Below are 20,561 nucleotides of genomic sequence, written 5' to 3' on the forward strand. Positions count from 1 at the left end.
AACAGACAAGTTGCTGTCTTTTTGTTCTTCAGTCTAGTTGTGGAGGACGTTGCTTCACTGGCCCAAGTTGGCACCATCACTGTGCTCTTCCCGGGTGAGGCAGATCAGTTGCTGGCTTCTGGACAGCCACTCACGGTGGCTCGAGGGCCGCTCACACTGGCTGCTGGCTACACACGGTAGCCCATGGCAACCCACTGCAGCAGGGTCTGCAGCCTACGCTGTCACCGGCGACTCATGGCAGCCCAGCTCCAGGTTGAGCTGTTGTTCAGCATCTTAGCTGTAGAGGGCAGCATCACTGGCCCTCATATGTGGGATCCGAACCGGGGCCTTCTGGCGTCCCAAGCCAGTTCTTAACCAATGCGCCACTAACTTAAATGAAATAAAATGTAAAATTCAGTTTCTTAGTTGCACTTGTCATATTTCAAGTGCTCAACAGCTACAGGTGGCTAGCGGCTACTATATTGAACATAACTCTGGGGACCTGGAGAAACCTACTGTTGGAAGTCCAGGAGGGGGCTGGCCAATGCCTGGGGTGTCCTCCATCAGTTATAGGGCCCCAGCTACTGGGCTTAAGTTCAGAATCAGAGTGATGGGTACCTGGGGAGAATTCTGATGGGGTGATGGTCACGAGACCTCCCACGTAGTTTTTATTATGTCTCATGCCAAGCCTTTTACAAGAATCTTCTAATATAATACCCACTTAGTGCTGCGAAGCTGGTTTTATCACCCTCACCTCCAGCCCCTTTTATATGTAAGGTAGGAGGCTCAGAGATATGTAGGGCACTAAGCAACATCTGGATTCAAACCACAGTTTCAACCTGATTCCACATGCCCTTGACCACCATTCCATGATGTCTTTTTATAAAAAAAATTTTTAAGGGACAAGTCAAAGCCTAGCTTTCCAAACAGGAACATAACCTTGGGGACCCCCGGTGGTTACAGCCCTGTTCTCTCAGGCAAGGATTATTCTGCAGGACGGGGGAACAGGACTGCAGGGCTGGGTCTGACAGTCATTGTAAGTCCTTCAGTCTGTCTTTGTCCCATTTACCAGTTCTAGATTTCCACCTTCCTGGGAAGTGATCTATAGGTTCCAGGTGTGTTTAGTTGATGGCATGTTTGTGCCAAGTAGAAAAGTCATCGCCTTGCACAGGCAGATAGAACTACATGGCAGGAAACCCTGCTTGTGAGCAGACTGTTTCCTGACCAGATGCTGCATGCTACACTACCATCATGTTCTGGATACTATTCGGAGTGCTGATGTACCTCTTGAAATGTGTCCCCCAGAACCGAAAATCATGGACTAGATGCCCATGCAGGGTCAAGAGCAGCGTTGTACAGGTGGCTGGAGCTAACCCGTACAGACCAACACCTTATTGCTGTGACAGCAATTCAGAGTGTGTCAAATCTTTCACCGTATTGCCTCATTTAAAATAGGAAGTCAAGTAAGCCATACAAAATAGTTTCAAAATGAAATTTAGCCAAGGCAGGTCCTACTCGCTATTTACTTGCACGGTTAACTTTTAAATGTGATGACAGATTTGCAGTTTCCTTGGTTAAATTCCATCTTCTTGGTTTTGAGATCCTTTAGAATTTTGAGGCTGCCATCTGCTTGGCTAATTGTTCTTTCTTTCTTTCTATCCCTAAAAATGATGAAAGAGTTGAAAAGTATCTTCATTTTCACTTCAACATCTTCATCCAGGACCAAGATAAAAATGTTAAACAGGACGGGATAAGGAACAGAGTTCTGTGACTATTATAGTATAAGAATTCCAAGATACTCCAGAATCATTCATCCATAATCTCTGGTTCAAACTGTGAATTCTATTTACTGTGCTCTACTGTACACTGTGCCTCTGTACTATATAATACTACAGGATGCAACCTACTCAGGCTAGCAGCCTAGTCTGGTTTCACCACCCTATATACAGGGAAAAAGGGAGATTTTTTTCAAATACTTTTTAAAAATCAAGATTAGCTATATATGTCTATAAAATATATACTTTATATATATTATATATTTTGTATGTTTTATATACTATATAAATCGTCCAATCTCAGATAATATGTAGCATATAAGTGTATATACTATAAATCTGTTATTGATTTATAGGAGTTCTTGATATATTCTGGATACAAGCCATATATATATGACATTTTCCTGTTTCTCCAAAATAGGGACTCTATTTTTTTGGGGGGGAAAAAAAAACAGAAAAAGAGAGGGAAAGTTAAGTAATTGGCTTTGGTAAGGCTATATTTGCTTTTAGAAATAGGAGCATTATTTCTGAAATACTCAAAGTGTTTCATTGCAAGTCTATTTCAGAATTTTGTGATGAATATCATACTTCTTAAAAATATTCTTATAGAGCTACAAAAAATTTTTTTAATCTGTGGTTTGGGGGAATGAATGTGTTAATGACAAACTTCCCATTTTAAAAAGAGAATCTATCTTAGCGTTTCTTATATTAAGTTCCCATAAGAATTAACATTTGGCTCAACTTTAAAAATTAAACTTCTAAGCAAATATTCACAACACATTTATATTTGTATAAAGTAAAAGAATATCTGTGTTCATCAAAAATACTGTAAAGGAAGTTAAAAGATCAGCCACCAACTGGGAGAAGATATTTGCAGCACGTATGACCAAGATGAATATCCAGAGTAAGTAAAGAAATTTTACAAATCAATAAGAAAAAGACAACCCAATAGACAAATGGGCATGAGATATGAATATTCATTTCACACAGGAGGGAATATGAATGAAGAATAAACATATTGAAAGATGCTCTATCTTACCAGTAATCAGGGAAACAAATTAGGATTGCAAGGAGTTGCCATTTTACTCCCACCAGATGGATACAAATCAGGAGCCTGCCAATATCTAGCGTTAGTGAGGATATATAGCAATGGGAACTTTTTTACATTGCTAGTGAGATTATAAATTGGTACAATCTTGGGAAATAGTTTGGCATATTTAGCAAGGTTGAATATGTGCATACCCTAAACCCAAAAATTCTACTCAGTGTTTGTACCATTTTACAATAGTATATGAACGTTCCAGTTCCATCTCCTCGCAAACACATGGTATGGTCAGTATTTTTTTATTTTAGCCTTTCCAGTGGGTATGTGGTGGTATCTCACTGTGGTATTAATTTGCATTTTTCTGATGACTTACCATTTGGATCATTTTTTCATGTTGCCTATTTTAATTGCATTTTAAAATAGGCATGGTTATTGTCTATTTTTATGTTTTGGTAAATTATTTGTATAAATCTTTTGACAATTTTAAATGGGCTACCTTTCTGCTATTGATTTATAGGAGTTCTTTGTGTATTCTGGATACAAGTCCTTTGACATATGTATTATGAATTTACCTATCCCACGTTTGCAAATATTTTCTCCTATGTTGTCTTCTAAAATTATGACAATTTTAAGTTTTATCACTATGTCATCATTTTGACTTGATTTTTGTGTGTGTGGTATGAAGAAGGATGTCATACTTGTTTGTTTGTTGTTCATATTGATTGATATCCTGTTGTTCCAGCATCATTTTTTGAAAGACATTTCTATCCCCATTGAATTTCCTTGGAAACTTTGTCAAAAATTAAACATTTATGTTTTGGTCTATTCTGGATTCTGCACTCTGCTCCATTGACTTATTTGTCCATAGGTCTCCACTGATGTATCTTTTTGCCAATACCATAGCTTTATAACAAATATTGAAGTCAGATTGAGTAAGTCTTCCAAATTTTCTTTTTTTAAAAAAAATTATTTCATTATTTTAGAATCTAGATCCTTTGTATCTAAATCTAAATTTTAGAATCAGCATGTCAATTCCTTTTTTTAAAAAAAGGAAGTTTGGCTGGGATTGTATTGAATCTATATAAATTTGGAGAGAATTACCATCTTTGCAATACTGAGTCCTCCAATAAATGAACCTGATATATCGCTCCATTTATTTAAGTTTTTCTTTAATTTCTCTCAGCAATGTTTTACAGTTTTGATGTAGAAATCTTGGGAGCCCTTAGTTAGATTTTTTTCCCCAAGTGTTTTCTTTTTTGGTGCTACTATTTTTCTATTGTATGCTCCTAGTATGTAAAAATTCAATTGATTTTTATATTAATTGTATCTTGTTACCTTGCTAAATTCAATTATTAGTTCTAGTAGTTATTTTGAAGATTTCCTAGCATTTTCTATAATGGATATAGCGAAGACCATTTTTCTTCTTTCTGATCTGTTAGACTTTTACTTTCTTATTGAACTGGCTAGGACCTCCAGTATAATATTAAATGAAAGAGTTGACAGTAAACATTCTTGCCTTAATTATGATCATAAGGGGGGAAATATACTCTTCCATCATTAATATGATGTTAGCTGTAGATATTTCATAGATAACCTGTATCAGTTCGAGAAGGTTACCTACTTTCTCTAGTTTTCTGAGAGTTTCTATCAAAAATATAAGTTGAATTTTATCAAATAATTTTAACTCAATTATTGGTTTTCTTTTTAGCCTTTTAATATGGTAATTACATTGCTTGATTTTTCTTTTTTTCCCCCTTTTTTTTTTTTAAATAAATTTTATTGGAAAACAGTGTGTTTTTCTAGGACCCATCCCATCAGCTCCAAGTCAAGTAGTTGTTTTCAATCTAGTTGTGGAGGGCGCAGCTCAGTGGCTCATGTGGAAATTGAACCGACAACCTTGGTATTATGAGCACGGTGTTCTAACTAACTGAGCCAACTGGCCGTCCTGGGTGATTTTTCTTAGTGTTAAACCAACCTTGCATTCCTGAAATAAGCTCAACTTACTTTTAATATATTATCCTTTTACTTTTACTTTTTACATTGTTGGATTTGATTTGCTAAAATTTTGCTGAGGATCTTTGCCATCTGTGCTCATGAGAGATATTGATCCATAATTTTTTTTTTTCTCCAGGGAGGGAGATTCTTTTATGAGGCACTATTGTTAAGTTTATGCTGACTTAATAAAATAAGTTCAGCAGTGTTTCCTTTCTCTATTTTCTGAAGAAATTAGTATAAGTTTAGTGTTTTTATGTCTTTGAAGATATAATAGAATTTACCAGTGAAACTATCTGGGTCTGGGTGTTTCTTTTGGGGAAAGCTTTTAATAACAAATTCTATTTCTTTCTTTAGATTTTCTCTTTCTTCCTCTATCAACTTTGGTAAATTGTACTTTTAAGACATTTATCCATTTCATATAACATTGTTTTGGTTTTTTTTTACATTAGTTTGTTCATAATAGTCTCTCCTTAGCCCTTTAATGTTTATAGGATGTGTGTGATGATAAGCCCTTTGTCAATGATGGTGTTGGTGATTTGCATTCTCACTCTTTTGTCCTTGAATAGTTTGACTCTGGATTTGTCAATTTTGTTGGTCTTTTCAAAGAAGCAGTTTTGGCTTTGTTAATTCTCTCTACTGTTTTCGCTTTTATTAATTTCTGCTCTTGTCTCTATTATTTGCTTCTTTCTACTTATTTTGAGTTTTCTTATTTCCCTTGCCATCTTTGACTCATTAATTATTTAAAAGTGTTTAATTCAAGATATCTGGGATTTTCTTAAATATCTTATTGTTATTGATTTCTAATTTTCACTCTTTTTCAGTTAGAGCATATCCTGTGTGATTCAATCCTTGGAAATATATTGTTTTATGGCCCAGTATATTGTCAATTTTTGTTGAAAGTATCTCAAACATTTGAAAAGAATATATATTCTTCAGTTATATGCAGTGTATATACGTATATACGTCAATTATGTCAAGGTGATTTATAGTGTTATTCAGGTCTGTTTTCACTGATTTTTTTTTCTAGTTGGTCTATTAATTGCTGAAATACGGGTGCTAAAATCTCCTACCATACTTATGGAATTGTTTCTTTTTCCTTTAATTCTGGTAAGCTTTGGTTCAAGTATTTTCAGGTTCTATTATTAGGTACCTACAACATTTATGCTTTTTGTTTCTTCCTGATCAATTTTTACCGATATAAACTGTCCCCACTTTATCCCTGACAACGATCTTTGCTATGAAGTCTATTTGATCAATCTATTAATATCCACCTCAGCCTTCTTATGTTTGTATGGTATATCTATTTTCATCCATTTAGCTTCAACTTATTTCAGTCTTTGTATTTAAAATGTGTATCTTATAGACAGCATATAGTTGAGTCTTGCTTTTTTATCTACTTCGTCAATCTCTGCCTTTTAATTGGAGTTAAATTAACATTTAATTTAATTGTCGATATGATTGGATTTATGTCTATTTTTCAGTTTATTTGTTTATCCACTATTTCCCCTTTATTGACTTCTTTTAATTATTTGACTATGTTTTAGCATTCCATTTCAGCATATCTATCAGGTTTTTGGGGCTACATTTCTTTTTATTATTTTATTAGTGGTTGTCTAGGGATTACAACACACATGCCTAACCATTCACATTCTATTTTACCACTTTATGTAAAACACAGAAAACTTCCAACCATGTAGACTCCTTTAATCTCCTTCCACTGCTCCTTATGTTATAGTTGTCATGAATTATATCTGCATATATTGAAACCTCTCCAAAATGTTATAATTTTGCTTTAAACGCATACACATTTAAATTATTGTAAGAGAAAAAATAGTCTTACATATTTACTGAGATATTTACTGTATATCATTCCCGAAAATTCAATTTTCCATGTTATGATTGCCCTTCAAATTGAAGAATTCCCTTTACCATTTCTTCTGAAGCATGTCTTTGCATGATGAATTCTCTTAGTTTTTCTTTATCTGAAATGGCTTTATTTCAATTTTATTCTTGAAATATATTTTCACTGAATATAGAATATCTGATCATTTCTACATCTAGATCATTGCAGAGTTGGCACCTGCCAATTGTGTTTCCTCTTGAGAATGGGTCACATTCTCTTGGTTCTTTTTATTTTGAGTAGCTTGGGATTATATTGGACAAAGTGAGTATTATGCTGTATAGACTTTGTATTCTATTTAGAATCTTCTGGAGATTGTTGATTTTTTAAAAATGTAGGCAATCAACCTGATATTGTGTCTATGCATTCCAGCTCATCTTCTGTGGGAAGTGACCAAATCTCAGTTCATTTCTTTAAGCATTTGCTATGCTGGTTTGGATCTGTCCTACATATCCACAGTACAGATGGGTTAGGCTAAGATTAATGCAAGTTTATACATAGAATTAGATGATCCCACTCTCTGGCTCTATCCCTTCTCACCCTCTTCCCCCTAGTTCCCTCTCCCAAGTCTTTAGGAACTTCTTTGCCAGAAAGATGACAGGATTTCCATCAAAGCTTCAGCCATCTTCACCAGGCCATTACATGATTGGAGCCTATCCTTGTGTCAAGATGTGAGAGAGAAAAACAAAAACTCAAAATTTACCCTCATTCGTGTTTCTTTTCTAAGTTTTGACTTCCCTGCTACAATTTGCCTGCTTCCCCACATACACACACACCTCACACCCCCATTTTAGGGTTCTCAAGTAATGGTTTTATTTTTCCCAGAGGTTATAGTTATAATCAGTAAGAAAGACGGGCTGGGTAGGGGACCTCTCACATTGCCATAAAGGAATTGGAACGCCTATATAATTTTTTGAAAGCCATAAAACAAACAAAATTAAAACAATGCAATGTGGAGATACATAAATATGGGATAAAGGTATTTTTTAATAAAAGCAAGAGTGATAAACATGACATTCAGGAGATGGCCTCTTTTGCGGGGAGGTTAGGGGGTGGCATCAGGGAGGAAAGCACAGTGTTGGTAAGTTCATAAGCTGGGTGGTGGGTTCATGGGTGTTCTTGTAATTACGATACTTCATAACTTACACAGCTTACATATTCTCTTATATGTATCAAAAGTGATCTAATTTAAAAATTAAGGAATTTTAATGGTTTTTATAGTTTAAAGACTTTGGGTACTTATTGTTTAACACAGTCTTCAAAAAAGTTTCTACCAACTGAGAGACCCATTGTGGGGGGAAATTTTTGTTCTTCTTAAAGATGTTTAAAGCTCACTTGTTTTGAAAGGATAAGGACCACTCTTCAAAAAAGGTCTTAGGAAACTCACAGTAAGTTTCTTAGTATGTATTAAAGTCATCTCTAAGAGCATCTGTACGCATACCTACACATGTTGGTTTTCTCCATGACCAAAGAGAGGCTAGCCTGTGAATTTTCATGTAGAAGACAAACATATGTGGGCGATTTATCTGTAAATGCCCCTATCCTGTGTCTAGGCAGAAGTACTCTAGATATCCACCTATGTATTCTTACAACTACCCATTTCTGAGTGGGAGAAATGCAAGAAAGGTTATTAGAGTTAGAAAAATAAATAATAATTCATATCTTTGTGTAAGGCTTCATAATTTAAATCAAATGCTCCTCTTGCCCGCTTATCATCCTAGTTTTGAGTCTTGATTCATTAGCTCACACAGCTTCTCACATTAAGAACTTTTTATCAACTCCTGCCATTTTTTTTAGCTCTTCCTGTGCCATTTTTCTTGCTCGACCCAAGAGATAACCCAGCAGCAAGACAGGTTTTTATCCTGAATATCAGGTAGACCTTCCATCTCTCTTTTTTTCTAATAAGGCAGCTGTCTTCTCCTGCTTTTTCTTATCTTGCAGAGTGAGGCAACTAAGGTAGAGAATAAATATGCAAAAGCCCTCCCCAAAGTGACAGGTGGGAGAATTGGTTGGCCTTTTCTACTGCACACAAAAGTGAAATGTTGTCAAGTTCTGTACATCCTTCCTGCCTAAGAAAGTGAGTCTTCAGGCTGACAAAACCATAAGCATTCAGAGAGAAAGAAGGTGAATCTTGTAGGTGTAAGGTCTGCGTATGTAGGGGGCTCCCTTTCCTTCCTGCCTTCACTTTCCATATCAAGATTCTCCTCCCTCCCAGAGCAGCTCACCTCCTCTGGCAACAGACAGCAGGGTCTGATGCCTATCCCCCGGAGCCTTTCCCTCCTTTCTGGGCTCTCAGTTAGTGGATGCAGAGCAATGGCAGAGCTGAGGGCATGGGTCTGATGCCTCACCTCTGACCCTCATTCCTGCAGGCCCTGCTGAGCCCAGCCTGTCATTCATAAGAGCAAGTGCTTGTGTGAGTCGGGGTGGGGCTTCTGCACAATACTTTTGTGGTCAAAATGATAATAATAATCATACTAATAGCCATCATTTATTGATCGCTTTCTATTTACAAGTCATAGTGCAAAGTATTTGACAAGCGTGCTTTCATCTGAGTTTCACTACCCTATACTATGCATATTAATCGTGATCTCCATCTCACAAATGAGGAAAGTGAGTCTTGGATTGGGATCCCTAAAGTCAGTCAGTCTGCTATCCAATAGTGGACAGTGAGGGCCCTGCACATGGCCTAGGAACTTATCCCCAAATGTAGGGCCTTCACAAGGTTCTGATGGAGAAGTTAAGCCAAATTCTTTAGGTTCATTTTTACATACAATTAAGGGCTGCTTACTAGCAGTCCCATAACTGTATAATCAAGGGTAGCGAAAATTTGGTTTCCTAAACTAAAATGAGCTCATTGCTGGAGTTTATCACACACTCTGATCCAGTATTTTACTGAGAGGTAGGTGCCTTGGCGATGCTGCATTGGTTCCACTGTCCCCAAGCATGTGCAGAGTTTGAAGACTCACAGTTTTCCCAGCTCTCCATTATCAGGTGTCACTGCCTTTGTCCTGAATTGACAATCAAATAAATCTATTACTGTTTTCTTGTTCTTGAATGATACTTTACTGTCATCTTAGCATTATCACTATTTATATAATTTGCTGTGTGTTTTCCTCTTAACGCTATAGTGAGTGGTTAGGAATATTGACATATTTTCACCTGTTATTTTTCAAGAACTAGACTGAAGAAATGTATATGTCATATTAGGCTAAATCAAATGAAATTGCCTATACTCAACCATTTTTACCTCAAGTTAGACCATATGAAACTGACTCCATTCAACCTTTTTGACCTACAAAAATGACAGTTTCATATGGTTCAACCTAATAGTTCAAATATAAACTATTCTTACCTCGTTTGTTAGACAACTGTGTGCATAATTCCCTCCAAACATGTGGGTACAGTACCACTTAACTGGTGATAGTCTGTTAATGAATTTGCGCTATCTAAATGACTTTCAATGTACTATTATTATAAGTTAACTGTAAGAAAATAGCTGTTATTTTAAGTTTGCATACTTTTATTCCAAGATCTTGATTCAAGCTCATATTCTTTTTTAATGAGTTGTTCATTTATCTTCCTCCCTCATTCTTTATCATCACCAGAAGTGGGAATGGATAGAACATGTGGACCTTGGGGTCTTTTGTGCCACCTGAACAGACCCTGCTCAAAGAAGCTTAAAAAGCATGGCTTTAAGGGCAAAGGAGGTTTTACCGGTCCCACAACTAGTAAGTGTGGATTCAGGATTCACATCCAAGTCAGCTTGCCTTACAAATGGAGGATGTGATGTATGTTTTGGTAAATGATGTTTACACCCCTACGGTTTCCTGAACCAGAAAGCCCAGACTTCCTGACATCTCTTTAGGGCACCATCATTTATTGAATGCCTACTGTATACCAGCCACTTTGCTAGGTATGTTAGGCCAAACCTTAAGAATACCATAACAAACCTAGGAGGTTGTTCTCATGAATCCGTCAGGTGGAGAAATAGGTTCACAGACTTGAATACTAACCCAGTGTTGCAGAATCGGTAGGCAAAAGCAGAAAGCAAACTTCAAAACCCACTGGAATGTTCACCACACTGCTTTTTCTTTTTCCTCTCCCATCTTCCCTACCCTTTACTTCCATATGCAATTCATCATCAAATCCTATTGGTTCTACCTGTAAAATGACTGTGGAATCTGTCTCTACCGTTTTTACTATTGACGCTCGAACACTGTCTTGTCTATGGACAAACGCAGCAGTGTCCTTCCTGTCTCAGTCCCTACCCATCCCGCCTCCATGTGGCCTCCGACTTGCTCTACAATCCTATAACCAGACCTGATCCACCTCTTTTTAATGGCCCTGCAGTGCTCGCAAGGTGTATAGCATTTCACAATCCAGCTTTCCAACCATGGAGGAAAGACTACTACGATTCCATAATGTGGCCACTGTCTGTCTCACAAGCTGGATCCGGGTCAGCATGGAAGCTGCTTTGATGTTTATTCTGCTATAAATCAACACCCCTCCCTTGCCTCTTCCTGGAACAGGTTGTTGTCCTGACCTGGTCAAGTATGTAATTTCCCATAGCAATCATGTACTAGTACCTGTGACTAGTCGCTCCTTTAACCTATATAATTCTTTGGCACCTGCCAAAAAGAGCCAGTTTTGTCTTGCTGCTGCCCAAGACATGCCTCATGTGTAAGTTTCCCTTAATAAACTCTATGAATTGCCAGACTGGAGTGGCCGGTCTTGCTTTGGTCTTTCCCGGCCCCCCTCTTACAGAGGCCGAGTTTCAGTGCCAGGAACTTTCCCTGGGTCGGCGTATACTAACGTCCACCCGTCATCCTGGCCATCTCTGCCAACACTCGCTATCATCAGCCCCCACCCTACTGCCCCCTCCGGCTCCTCCCACTCCCTGTAACACCTGTGACCTTTCCAGTCCAACTCCTCGGCCTCCGTGCACTTGCTACTCAGGGTACCTGGAGGGACATTTTTTACATACCTACCATTTCTCCACATGGCAAATTCTTCTTCCTTTAAGGCCCAATTCATAGATCACTGCCTGTGGAAGGGTCATCCGGACTCTCCTTGGCAGTTCATAGCTCCTTTATGTCCACAGGACTTTGCACACATTTTTAATTAGACAGTTTCTGTTGAATGATAAAATGTTAACTGTTGTTGAATGTCTAATCTATCTTTCCCACTTGATAATGAGTCCCTGGAGGATAAAAATCATGTTGTATTTATCTTTGGTTTGCCAGCATTCTGAAAAGCACCTGGCACAAGGTCAGTACTCAATAAATGTCCATTACTGTACAAATACCCACATCGTCTCCAGTGCACATAGAGCACACTGAGAAGCTGTTTGGACAGAGGATTGAAAACTAACCGGGAGGAAGGATGATTGAAATCAATCTTGGTTTCACCAACAACCGGGCGGGTTAACCACGACAACCTTTGTTCTAGACTCAATTTCCCCCCCTTAGGTAGGGGAGGGGGCATCCGAGTGCCCTTCCAGGGCTCACATCGATAATGCAAAGGACTTGACAGCTCATCCCTAAAAAGGTCTTTTTTTCTCACCAGAAGGAGAAGACCTTGGGCATCTTCTAAGGAGAGCTATGGCATACAACCCAGAGCCTCTAGCCAAGATCTCTGTCATCAAGTTCAAGGGCCAGGATTTTAACTCCTTGAGAGATCATTGCCTAAGCAGAGGTCTGCTGTTTGAGGACGAGACATTCCCTGCTGGGATTTCTTCCATAGGTATGAAGCTGCTTCAGAGGGTATCCTCCTCCAGCCTGAAGTGGAGGCGGCCAAAGGTGAGCGAGTTCCCCACGCACACACCTAGCTCCTGGGCCTTCTGAGCCACCTTCCATGGCCCCACCCACTGAAAGAAGGTTGGACCTGAGACCTGGTTTTTACCTTGGAACCAAAATGAGTTCTTCAGAAAAGTAAAGTAGAGATATGCGTGTAGGTTATGAAAGCAACAAGTAACAGAAGGTAACAGAAATTGAACATGCCAACAGCGAGCTGCTGTTGAGCCAAAGGACTTTGATGCCAATAAAGTAAAGCTCTCTAGCAAAAATAAAAAAAGGAAGTGAGTGACACTGCCAGCTGGCCCAGCCTAAACTCTGGCCACCCTCTGAAAGGGCCTGTGTCTAAATGCCAATATGCTAAACCTGGTGTTCCCTCATCCAAGAGCAGCATGCCATCTGGGGAAATGCATGAGCAGCCTTTGAAAAGAATGCAGGAATCACTGTCCAAATTTGACCAAGTGATGTCACAGTGGAAGAGACCCCCCAGAAACAATTTCAGGAGAGTGCTGGGTTTGATGTCACTTCAGAGAGGGTATTTTTTAAGATTCCAGGGGCCCTTGCATTACCTGAGTTTCTGGCATTTCTAATATAGCAGAGATTGCCCCAAACTTTGCATTAAGAAGGAGCTCCAAAATCAGAACTAAGTTCCTAAGATTACTTAGTTTGACTATTGCAATGGCTTCTCTATTCGTCAGAGTTCTCCAGAGAGATAGAACCAATAGGAGATATATGTAACCTATAGCATATAACTAATAGGACATATATCAATTTATTTTATTGATATATTTATTATGAGGAATTGGGAGCAGTCCCACAATCTGCCATCTGCAAGCTGGAGCCCCAGGGAAGCCAGTGGTGTAGTTTAGTTTGAGTGGGAAGGCCTGAGAACCAGGGGAGCCGATGGTGTAATTCCAAGTCCAAGGACAGGAGAAGACCCAGGTCCCAGCGCAGCAGTCTGGCGGAAAAGGGGCGAATTCGCCCTTCCTCTACATTTTGTTCTGTTTTGTTCCATGGATTGGATGATGCTCATCCACATGGGGGAGGGCAATCTGCTTTACTGAATTCACTGATTCAAATGCTAATGTCATCTGGAAACACTCTTACAGATTCACCTAGAAATAATGTTTAGCCAAATATCTGGGCACCCCGTTACCCAGTCAGGTTGACACATAAAATCAATCATCACAACTTCCTTCTGCACCAGTGGATGTTTCAGAGCTTCAAAGGGCCAGCCTGTCTCACAGAAACAGAAAACACTGAAGTCAGGAAGCCCCTGCCTGCTGCTGCGGTCGGTGGGGAAGAGTTGGGCACATGGAAGCAGGTTGCCTGACTCGTAGCCTGCTTCCTGTGGGACTTGGACCGAATCACTCTGCTTCTCTGAACCTTCCCTCACCCTGGCTGGGCCTTGGAATCATCTGAGGAGCTATGTAAATGCTGAGCTCTACCTCTGGTTGACCTGCTAAGTCCAGGTTGTGGAAGGTGGGACCCAAAAGTCCCCATGTCTGTGAAGCTTCCAGGTGATTCTGAGTCACACTCAGTTTGGAAACCACCCCTTGCCAGTGACTTCACTACCCTGGTGTGCCCGGCCCACCTGGCGACAGGGGAACTGCCCAGAGCCAGAGCATTCCCACCATCCCCAGCCAACTTTACCTATTTTCTCTGTGGGCTTTATCTCAATAAGTCAGCCCAGTGGACTTAAATGCTTCTGGGTATAATTTCCGTCCTACCATTGCTCTTTTTGGATCATCTAATGCCCTGCTAAAGCCCAGGGTGAAGAAGAAACAGGAAGCTCAGAGAACAGGAGACTTAGATGCTGGTTTTGTGCCCAACTTTGATGCAGACAGTTCCAGTGTTTGCCCATAAACTTGATGTTGACTAGTGACTTGTGGTTTGAAATAATTGCCATTTGATTTTTCATAACATTAAAATATTTCTCTGTTCCTAATTAGCTAAAATTTTGGTATTTCTATTTTAATTTTTATTATTAGGGTAAATCAGAGAAAGTGTGCATTTACCAAATGCCTTTGTGGCATTTATTGGAAGGGTATAAATTGCTTCCTCTTTGGCCCTTATAAATGTGACAAAGGAATTGTCTATTCTCTGAAAGTTTGAGACAACTCAGCAGGAAAATCGTGTGTACTCAGAAGCCTTTATAGAGACGTTAGGGCGATATTTCTTTGATCATTTTAAATACTATTCCAAGGTTATTAATCTTTCAGGTTATTTATGAACTTGAATGATTTGGGGCCATGTTAATTTTCATCAGAAAATCATCAGTATTTTTAAGTTGATTAGTATAAAATTTTACAGCATGTTTTTATATTGCTAAAACCCCATTTTGACTTCCACTTTTATTTGGGTTTCTCTACCACAATTGCCAAAGGTTGGGTCTATGTAAACCTTTCTTCCCTAAACAGAGCAATTTAGTTGCTTTGTTGATTTTGTTGTTTTTCTATTTTATAATTCACTAATTGTGCTTTTTTTTATCACTTCCTTCTATATTTGTGAGGCTCTTTTTGTCTTTTTCTTTCTAACATCTTTGAGTTGATTGTTTAATTTATTTTTATTCTATGTTGTTTAATAATAAACAGACTTGAGGCTCTGGGTTTGTCTGTGAGCATGGCTTTTGTAATTTTGCAACTGTTGCAGAAGGAGGGGAATCAATATTTATTGAACATGTACCCTGCCTGATGCTGTGCTAAGTATTTCTCATCCTTTCTCATTTGTAAAATAGAAGGACCCTTGTTTTTGCAAGGCTGTTGGGAGATGATCTGTGAATAAAGCACCTAGCCCTCAGTGAGGGTTTGATAATGGCAGCTAGTGCCTTGATTGCTTTATCATCTGAGTCTCCTATTTTACACACAAAGAAACTGGGGCTCGGCAAAGGAAAAGGAGTTGCTCAGGGTCCCCCAGGGAGCAGTGCAGGGCAGAATTCCATACCAGGTCTGCCTGAACGGCCTCTCGAGGACACACCCACCTCCTCTGCTGATCACAGGGGAGAAACCAGGAAGAAAACCAGTCAAGAAGAGCTGCACTGAGGGTGGGTCAAGAAAGCTAAGCGATGATGACTTTGTTCCTGGTCCAAAAACCCTATGGCCTCCACATTCTTTTTAATTTCCATGAGTGGAGTGTCGATGCATCTGCTCACTGGCAGCAAGCCTCCACTGACGTTTACTTCCTTTTTCCAGTAGAAGGGGAGGGGATAGTTACAGCCATTGAAGTACCCCAAGTAGTTTAGAAACTGGGAGAGTCGCTCTCTCCGTGGCCCTGCGCAGAGCTCTGCCCTACTGACTTGTGTTGGGAAAGCTCCCCAAGTTCTGTACAGCCATGGGGACAGCAGAGGGTTGGGCATGATGACTCCATCCAGGGAGTCTGGTCCCGAGTGCACCTCTCCAGCCATCTGAGAGGGCTGGTTATGTGTAGGGAAGGCAGTAGGAGGAAGTGTAGTGAGGTGATTACCCCTCGTGTACCTGCTGGGCTGCTGTGTTTGCAGACATGTACACCTTTGTTTTCCTCTTGGCAGCGCCACCAGGAAACTGGTAGTTTACAAAGGGCTGGCAGTTCTCACAAGGCACCAGGCTCTATACATTCATGGCTGTTGAGTAAATGAATCTATTTCCACTTTACAGCCCTGTTCTCGGGGGATGTATTTGTCAATGCAAAAATAAATGATACAGGCACGATTACCAAATTATGCAAACTTTTGCGATGGAAACCCTAGAAGAGCTGCACAGAAAGGATGCCGAGGGTAATCCTGCAAGCTTCTAGTAGGGGGCAAACCTAGAGGCTGGTGGGATGAGGGCAGGAGCCAGACCTTTGACCCAGTGTTTCCCCAAAGTGCCCGGGGAGCCCCTTCACCAATTCGCACCATCCTCATGTCTGCTGCGAATTCCCCAAATTCTCCCCAGACATTGAGGCATTGCAGAACCTAGCCACCCCTTTTCTGTGGCCAGCAGATGCTATGTGTGTTGAAGGTTGAGGGAGAACTGAGTAACAGCACCTGAGATGAGGGGCCCGGGGTCTTCCACTCAGTCTGTGAGTTAGCCAGGGGGTGAACAATGATCTGAGGAAGGCACGTCCTGCACATGGCTGGACTTGAACCTGGAGCCCACAAGGCCTCTGCTGCCTTCTAAGAGATGACATTTCACAAGGACAGCTTCATTATATTTATAAAAGTTTCCTCTAATAAATATATCCTATTCTTTTTTCCCCCCTTGTTTATAACCTCTTAATAAAACACTGCTCATTAGTACCGGGGTGGCTGACTTTGATGTAAGGATTCTGAGTCCTTATTTATGCTCTCTCCTCATGCACTTTGCTTATGCATTTATTGCCTGTCGTGTCGATTACATATACACCCCTTTGACATCTGCCTTCCTGATAGCAATAAAACCTAAAGAATGAGGGGAACTTTCCTAACTTAGATTTTAAGCACCTGTTTAAGAATTAACCTCTATGTCTCAAAGACAAAGTAAGTGGTATTTTAGGTACCATACTGGGACACAAGAATGAAAGATGCTCTTGGTTTTTCTCCCTCTTTCCTAAGGATTTATTAGGTTGTAAATCAGAGCCTCACTTCATCCTGGAAGGTGCAAGTAGATTTGACATCCAACAAGGAGAGGCAGGTAAGAATTCAACCTCTTCTCTCCTGATCCTGGATTGGGGCAGGCTGCTCAAAAGTCAGCCTCCAGGTTTGGAGGGGAGGAGGCTGATGCCCACTCAGACCCCCAGAATTCTGCCACAGCTGCTGTGGATGGACTGCTCATGCCGAGCCCTACACCCTGCAAGTCAGTTCAGCAGTGGTGTGCAGAGCCATTTGGGGTGAAGAATTATAGAAGAAAGGGAGAAAATGGACACAAGGTTTATTCTGAGCACTGAGTAGAGAGAAGCATCAGCTGCTGAAAGATGGGAAGAAAAGAGGCTGAGAAAGGGGAAGCAAACATTTATTAAGCTTCAGTGATGACTGTACTGACGCTTTCCATGTGCTAGTTCTTTTATGCCTTGTAACATCCCTATTCTATATATGTGGAAATAAAGGGTCCAAGAAGCAAAATAGTTTCCTTACTGTCACATAAGCAATAAGTGACAGAGTTCAGTTTAAATCCAGGGCTGTTTGACTCCCTCCCACCTACCAGGCAGCCAAGGGGCAAAGGTGTTGCTAAGAGCTGAGCAGTGTAGACAGGGAAGAGGCAGTCCTGCCTTGAAGGAGCCCCCTGGGTCGTATCAGGAATGGCCAAGACAAGGCCCTGAGCAAGAGGCCTAGCAGTGGAGTCGCGGGATTGGTTGGGAGTGGAAAGTGGACAAGGAGTTGGCAGACAGCAAAATGAGACAGGAACTCTTCTGAGAACAGACTCTATGTCCTTAAAATGTCAGCTTACAAATTATGCCTGCACTTGAATTTCACCTGGTAGAATCATTGTATCTTGGGCCACGTTGATAGATGCCTTTGTGGCTTGTTTTCAAGTTTTGGGGAAAGCCCCCACCAGCCAATAATCCTCCTATTGGAGCTTCACCGAACTCAGAGACGGGACCTCTCTGAGGATGCCTTTGTGGCTTCTATACCCAGCACAGTGCCTGACATGAAATGACATTCGAATCATTGATTATATTGAAGATAAAGGAGGGAAGACTCAGGAGAAGGGGATGATGCTTCTGTTCAAAGGGCTCACAATGACATCCAAGGAGACACTCAAGCCATGTGTCCCTCAAGGGGGAAGAGGAGAGAAACCCTGTGTGGGCTAGTGGGGTCCCAACACTGGTAGGGGATGAGCAAATACTAACCAAGGAAAGCACAAACCTGTTTTCTGAAACGGAAAAGTAGAGAATACCATTGCCACTGATGCTGACAACAAAATTCACTGTAACTTTAGCTCTGGGCACCTCTGGCAAAATGAAAATCCGAAGGCTCTCCTGACCTCCCTCAAACTACCGGCATCCCCCCATCATCCCCTCCATCTCCCCCACCATCACCACCAGCCGCTTCTCTATCTTGCTTAGAACTGGCCCCAGTGAATCCTTCACGTCTCCACTCTCAGACAGAAAAACATGCATTCTTCAGAAGGAGGTGTATGAACTCTGCTGGCAAAGACCTGTGAAATGCATGGGGTTGGGCTTCCAGGTGTGTACAATCGACCTCTCATGCTTAGCTTATGTCCCCTCACAGGAGATTGCTGGTTCCTGGCAGCGCTGGGCTCCTTGACACAGAACCCACAGCATCTGCAGAAGATTCTGAAGAACCAAAGCTTTTCTAGCCAGTATGCAGGGATTTTCTGTTTTCGGGTATGTGCACTGCTGGGATGCTCCTACATGGGTTTCTCTGTGAGCACAGGGAGGTAACTGTCTTAAATATTCTCTTGGTCTGGCGGCCTGAGATGTGGAAGAGATACCTGTGTGTTAGTTGCTCTGTGTAGCTCCTAAAAAGGATTTGAGCTCATGATCTGACAACACATGGGACAGATGAGCATTAAAATATTTTCATGTAAATTTTTTTAAAGGCAAAAACAATCAACAAAAGAGAAGTCATTGATCAAGAACCCTGTATATCACTGAGCTTTTGTCTATGTCTATTCCTGTGTCATATCTTGTTATTTTGATTACAGTAGCCTTAGAGTAAGATGTGACATCTGGTAGGATGAGTTCTCCTTCATTATTCATTATTCTTTCCTTTAAAATATCTTGGTAATTCTTGCATATTTATTCTTCAAAGAGAATTTTAAAATAATTTTGTCTAATTAAAAAGAAAAGCCGCTGTGATATGGAATAGAGCAGCCTTAAATTTATGTATTAATTTGAAAAAATTACATTTTTATTATTTTAAGGATTCTTTCCAGAAACATGGTCTATCTTTCCATTTATTCAGAACTAGTTTTATGCCCTTCAATAAAATGTTACAGTTATATTCTCATATTGGTACTGTACCCTTCTTGGTAAATGTATTTCCAAATATTTTACAGTTGTGCAGCTTATGTGATTGTGCCCTCTCATTTCTAACCAGATGTTGTTGAAAAGAGAAAAGCTACTCATTATTATATAGTAAATTTTGTGGAGCCACCTTACCAAATTACTTTATTTGTTCAAATTTTTTTCTTTGGTAGAGTCTGGGTTTTTAGGTATCTAATTGTATCTGCAAATCAAGATAATATTGTCTCTTCTTTAAATATTTATAGAATTTATTTTACCCTTTTGCCTTGTCACATTAGTTAGAACCTCACAATTTTGAATAAGAGTGACAAAAGCAAAATCCTGCCTCCTCTGGGTTTTAGTAACATACTTTCCTGGTACACTGTTCTTTAAATATGCTGTTGGGTTTTATTTACTAAAAATTTTACTAGGATTTTTGCATTTGTATCACATGTAGAATTGGAGTCTAGTTTTTTTTTAATTATGTGTAGGTTATGCTAGCTTTTTTAAGTGAGACCAACTGAGCTTTACATACATTGATCTGAAGTAATTTGAATAATGGTGTTAATCATTGGCTATCTGTTCTTTGAAAATGAAGTAGACACTACTTAAATCATTGAGACCTACCTCTTTTTTAAATGTGATTTCTTTAATTTTTCCCATGTGCTCAATGGCTATTGATCTGCTTGGGACTCCTATTTCTCCTGGAGTTAATTCTTGAAATTTATTTTTGCCAGGAAAACCAACTGTTCTTTCTATAGTTCCAAATTCATTGCCAAAAAAAGTTCCTTATATGATTCTCAGAAAATTCATTTAATTTCTTCTTATTTGTGGTTACATCTATTTTATCAATCCCAACACTATGTTTTCATTTTTCCTGTTTTTCTTAATCCAGCTTTTCTTAATCCAATCAATCTGTTGTACTGTTTTTTTAACAAATTAACTTTTGGTTTTTATTATTCTTTCTATTCTTTTTTTGGGGGGAGGGGGTTGTTTTCTATATAATTACTTTCAATTTATTTTCATGAATTCATGTTTACTGTCTCACAATTTTATTATTTATTTTCTGAAACTTCACACTTAATATTCTTAGTCTTTTTGAATGATATAAGTTTTAAGACTATACAATTTCTTCTGAAATCTTATTCATATCTGTAGGTTTTGATATAAAA

The 20,561-nt window shown here is 39.6% G+C and overlaps 1 protein-coding gene across 1 annotated transcript in view; it reads left to right on the forward strand.

The window, feature by feature from the left end:
• The window catches only part of CAPN13 (calpain 13), an 83,063-nt gene that overhangs the window by 7,824 nt on the left and 54,678 nt on the right, over positions 1-20,561 (forward strand). Inside the window, exons 2-4 of the mRNA XM_019667280.1 lie at positions 12,260-12,492; positions 17,036-17,114; positions 18,653-18,768. Coding sequence (XP_019522825.1) covers positions 12,295-12,492; positions 17,036-17,114; positions 18,653-18,768 — 393 coding nt within the window. The 5' untranslated portion in view covers positions 12,260-12,294. The remainder of the gene's footprint in view (positions 1-12,259; positions 12,493-17,035; positions 17,115-18,652; positions 18,769-20,561) is intronic.

This window comes from Hipposideros armiger, unplaced genomic scaffold, assembly GCF_001890085.2.
Source record: "Hipposideros armiger isolate ML-2016 unplaced genomic scaffold, ASM189008v1 scaffold_493, whole genome shotgun sequence".
Classification (NCBI taxonomy): Eukaryota; Metazoa; Chordata; class Mammalia; order Chiroptera; family Hipposideridae; genus Hipposideros; species Hipposideros armiger.